The sequence below is a fragment of the Cryptomeria japonica genome, chromosome 4, assembly GCF_030272615.1.
Source record: "Cryptomeria japonica chromosome 4, Sugi_1.0, whole genome shotgun sequence".
Classification (NCBI taxonomy): Eukaryota; Viridiplantae; Streptophyta; class Pinopsida; order Cupressales; family Cupressaceae; genus Cryptomeria; species Cryptomeria japonica.
Window position 1 is genome coordinate 593,756,422 of NC_081408.1, and position 4,720 is coordinate 593,761,141.

Sequence of the window (4,720 nt, forward strand, 5' to 3'; positions counted from 1 at the left end):
TTCATAAATGTGGCGAGTTCCTTGCATAAGTGTGAAATTGTTACTATCTATAATTTGTAACACTACAAAAATAAAGAATATGTGATGCTTATAAATGATTCAAAAATAAAGCACTAGCTTGGAAGCTTTAATTGTTGCAAGAGAAAGATAATGATAACCAAAGATATTTTCTTGAAGATTGCAGTGGTTGTTGTACATATTTTAGTAGATTTTCCCCATGTGAAGGAGAGTTTCTTGCAATAAAGTCTCAAAAGATGATTGAAAAATGGTGAAAAGAGACTTTTTTTTCTCAGTATGGAAGGAAGGGATGTTATATTCTTTTCTAAGCATTACAACACACATTATAAATGATACAAATAAATTTTGTTTTAAAATTTTAAAAATTCACATGACATTAGTGTATCATATAGGCATCCATATGTAATGTTACCATCTTGGATAATTTCGCTGAAATCAAGCATGCAAGTTGGTAATATCTTTTTCTCTTTAATTACAAGATAAAATCTTTCATATGAAAATATAAAAAAATAATCATTCTTTCTTGAATCTAAGCAAGTCCCAAGTCAAAGTTGTAGGTGTGAAATTGCACCAGTATAGAATTTTTGATAATACAATAGTCATACCTTATCTACAAAGAAGTTCCATATTTAGAAGCCAACTAATTTTATAATTCAACTTAATAAAAAATCTACTTTATGTACAAAGTAAAATCTACATTATCTATAATTCATTATTTTTTAGTTCATCTACATTTACACGAATACTTTATAAATTACAAATAACAGTTTTATCCTTCTATTCAACTTTTTGATTCCTAATATTATCCATTTAAATTACTAAATATATTTTGATAAAACTATAATAATTTATTAAAGAAAAATATTATAAAAAACCCTCCAAATTATTTTTTCAATATTTCATGATCAGTTTTTGTCATTTACACATCCATTCAAACATTTCACCTATTAAATAAAACCATATTTATCCAAAGTTATATAGAAACCTCTAAAATAATATTAATAAAATATTTTAAATAAAAACAATATAGGTAGCCCAATAGAATCAATACATCCGTTTCCCCACACGCATCAAATAAACAACAATGTGAAACGATGATTATAATTTCTACTTCAGTTCATAATAGACCACAGGATGGTCATATTCCAAGACTACACGAAAACCAAGGTTGCAAATTATCATGAGTCACAGGAACATTTTAGTAATACCTATCAAAGTTGGACCACTGTCTCCGATCGAGCCACAATTAAAGTTCAAACTATTTTGATAATGGCGGTTTAAACATTGTCAATTAGTATTTCTGCAGGACTCAAACTTTACCAAAAAGAATTAATAAATAATATTACTCACATTTCTGATGTGCCAAATATACCTTTCAAATAGCCCCGCAGTAAAATCTACAATGGTAATATGCAGTATTCCAACAACTGCTCACCTTGGTTGCAATTCAGTAACAGAGGTTTTATTTACAGAAGGAATGCCCGAATCAGATGACTCAGTCGTTCCAGATGTCTGTGACTCTGTAAATGTGGGTGTGCTATTTTCATAGTTTTCATACCTTTCTACCGCTAATCCTGCACTTGCTTCTGAAGCCAACAAAAATGCTGGTTTTGTTGGATTTGGCAATGTCACAGAATTGCTTGATATCATCATAACAACATTCGACATAGCTGGACGAACTCCTGCATCAGCTTGTACACACAAAAGCGCAACGTGAATGCATCGTTCCACGCGCTCCTGCGGGCAACTTTCTTTTATTGTTGAACCAACCATAGTTAACAATTTTCCTGCTCTGTACAGTCCCCATGCCTGCATAACACATTACACAACATCAATTCATTTTAATTTTGGTGTATGGCATTCAGAAACACTATTGAAGGCAAACCCATTGTGACAAATTATATTTCTTACCCATTGCAATAGATTTTGCATTTCGTAGGGAAGATTGGAATCCATGTTTTTCCTTCTGCTCACAACCTCAAGTACTAGCACGCCGAAGCTATAAACATCGGTTTTAACTGACAGCTGTCCTAGCATGGCATACTTTGGAGCCATGTAACCGCTGCCCATATCAATACAACAATACTCATTAAAAAATCTGTAAAATCTGAATTCTAAAGCACACAGATATCATTACTGTTGTACTTACTATGTGCCTGCAACTCTCGTTTCGATTTGTGTCTCGTTTTCAGGGAAAAGTCTGGCTAAACCGAAGTCAGCTATTTTAGGATTGAGTTTGTCATCCAGCAAAATGTTGTTTACTTTAATATCTCTGTGAATGATTCTCAGCTGCGAATCTTCATGAAGGTACAGAAGGCCTCGGGCAATTCCAATGATGATGTTATAACGTCTAGGCCAATCTAGCTGTCTACGCTTTTCTGGATCTGTAACCTCAATTTTATTCTATCACTCATCTAATATCTTTCAAATAACTCTGCAAAATTAATCATAGGGAATAACGATAGAAATTTAACTTACTAAAGAGAAAATTGTCCAAGCTTTTGTTGGGAAAATATTCATAAACAAGCAATCTTTCATTTCCCTCCGCGCAGCATCCCAATAGCTTCACAAGGTTTCTGTGCTGAACATTCGACATCAGCTTCACTTCATTCATTCATTCTTTGCTGCCTTGTGTAGATCTTGCTGACAGTTTTTTAACTGCTATTTCATTTCCGTCCCTAATTGTTCCCTGAAAGATCGATGCATAATTAGAGTTGCGCATCTCCCTTATCTAATACCCCAAAAATATCTTAATTTATCTATGATTACAGTTAAACTCAGGTTGGCTCTACAGTCCATTAAGAGATTTAGTAGATTTCTGTGTAAAGAGAAATTCATTAACATTTCAGACAAAACTGCATGATCGGATAAGTGTAATCTGAAACGATAATGAAATTTTTCTGGCACAGTTAATCCAGAAATCTACAACATATGACTACAGTGATAATTCAAATTTCAGATAAAGGATAGACTATAATCACACCCTGTATACACTTCCAAAGCCTCCCTCTCCAAGCTTGTTATTTTCATGAAAATTTTGTGTGGCTTCTGCCAACGCCTCTAAGCTCATGATGAAATGTTTCTACTCACGTATGAGTAACCCCGATTCGGGAGAATATTCATGCCTTTCTGGAGATGAATCAAAACTGGAAAATCTTAGAAAATTTAATATTAAAGCAACAGAAAAGAAGAGTAGTTACAAAGAAGGCAATTCGAAACAGCACCTTCGTTGTGTGTAACTATAGTAACTGGCCTCCCAAAAACGGCAGATCTAACTCTTTTTCTCATTACAATGAGGCAAATAGCCAACGCCAGAAACAAGCCTCCCACAACTCCCAAAATTATGGGTAACGTTTCAATTGATTTCTCTGCAGTGTAGATTGTTTTCAATATAAACATATTCAAGAGAATAATTTAACAAATATCAAAAGAAGTGATTGTGCTTACTCTTTGATTGGATCTGCGCAGATGAACCTTCTGGGGAAGGAAGTGGGGATGATGACTGTATAGTGTCGAAAAATTGGTATATCTCAAAACTGACCGTACAGCTTGGTGAGATGGCCTGAGCTCCCTCTTTCGCAGAACAACAATTCTCCACAGTATTCCTTGCTGTAAACAAGCATTTTCTGCAAACATTGATGGATAAATCTCTCCAACATTGAACGAGCCCGTATACATTATGGGATGGGGAATAGCTGGCCGATCCTATAGAGAATCGCTTATTTGCAGGGTTGTAAGCTAGATTAGACAATTTGTAGAGGAGACTAGAGGTTGTGGCCTTGAAATCATCCATGTTGCCTGAGATGCTATTAACGTTAGACAGAGAAATAAATTGGTTGATATCTAGTATTGAAATGAAATTAGAGTTGTCATAGCGCAGAAAACAATCATCCATGACTATCAGGGCACCTATGCTGTTGGCACAAACTTCATGAAGAGAATTATTTGCTTGTTGTGCACAATCTGAGCATTTCTCTGCTGATACGTTTCCAATACACTGCAGAAGGCCATAGATCTTGTTGGGTGTTTGACCAAAGGACGAAGTGTTAAACCCTGAACTTTGAGGTGTATTTTTAAACAGATCGGTCATGACTTGTTTCAGATTAGCAGAATTTGTACTTCAATCGGTGTAAGTTGAATCATTATTGCAGTTATACCATCTGGAACTGGATATCACAGATGAAAAATTCATTACAGAGAACAAAAGAAGAAGAGAAAAGTAATATCTGCACCTCATCTTGCTCTTCTAGTCCATATCAACACTGCTAGAAGTTATAGTCAAGATAACTACGATTAAGTGAATTTGCTTATCTGAACAATTTTGATTTGGATGAGTCAGGGCAGCATTTTCTACTTCAATTCTCAGAAAAATACAACAGAAAAAAGTCATGGGCACGCCTTGGAAAAGCCGTGTGTATTCAGACCTAGACGGATAAATGATCCTCTTGTATGTTGAAAACTCATTTAGTCTTGAAACGCGGTTCAATAATTTAGTGTCGTGACTTTTAATAGAAAATTATTGTTGACATACCATGTCGGAAACCGTCATTGGTTGCATTGAATTAAATAACATAGAAGGATAGTTTCTAGGTAGCTGCTAGGTAGCAGGTTCTAAGAGGAATACATGCTTATATATATTTATATATGTTATTGGAGAGTTTTAAAGTCAAATTCAAATTTTTAAGATAAAAAATCTGTATTA

The 4,720-nt window shown here is 34.3% G+C and overlaps 2 protein-coding genes and 1 non-coding gene across 3 annotated transcripts; all 3 read right to left on the reverse strand.

Annotated features, from left to right (window-relative positions):
* Window positions 1–1,191: 1,191 nt before the first annotated feature.
* On the reverse strand, window positions 1,192–2,088 carry LOC131855866 (cysteine-rich receptor-like protein kinase 6). Its single transcript, XM_059219294.1, has 2 exons — window positions 1,930–2,088; window positions 1,192–1,827 (listed from the first exon to the last, which is right to left on the reverse strand). Exons 1-2 carry the CDS (start codon window positions 2,086–2,088, stop codon window positions 1,450–1,452), a joined length of 537 nt encoding a protein of 178 aa, XP_059075277.1. The 3' UTR covers window positions 1,192–1,449.
* Window positions 2,089–2,173: 85 nt separating this feature from the next.
* LOC131078710 (uncharacterized) lies at window positions 2,174–3,380 on the reverse strand. The gene is made up of 3 exons (XR_009372147.1): window positions 3,243–3,380; window positions 3,002–3,147; window positions 2,174–2,707 (listed from the first exon to the last, which is right to left on the reverse strand). It is a non-coding gene; the product is annotated as an uncharacterized LOC131078710 (transcript).
* A 62-nt stretch (window positions 3,381–3,442) lies between these two features.
* LOC131875228 (cysteine-rich repeat secretory protein 38-like) lies at window positions 3,443–4,432 on the reverse strand. Its single transcript, XM_059219295.1, has one exon. It carries the CDS (start codon window positions 4,106–4,108, stop codon window positions 3,443–3,445), a length of 666 nt encoding a protein of 221 aa, XP_059075278.1. The 5' UTR covers window positions 4,109–4,432.
* Window positions 4,433–4,720: the final 288 nt, after the last annotated feature.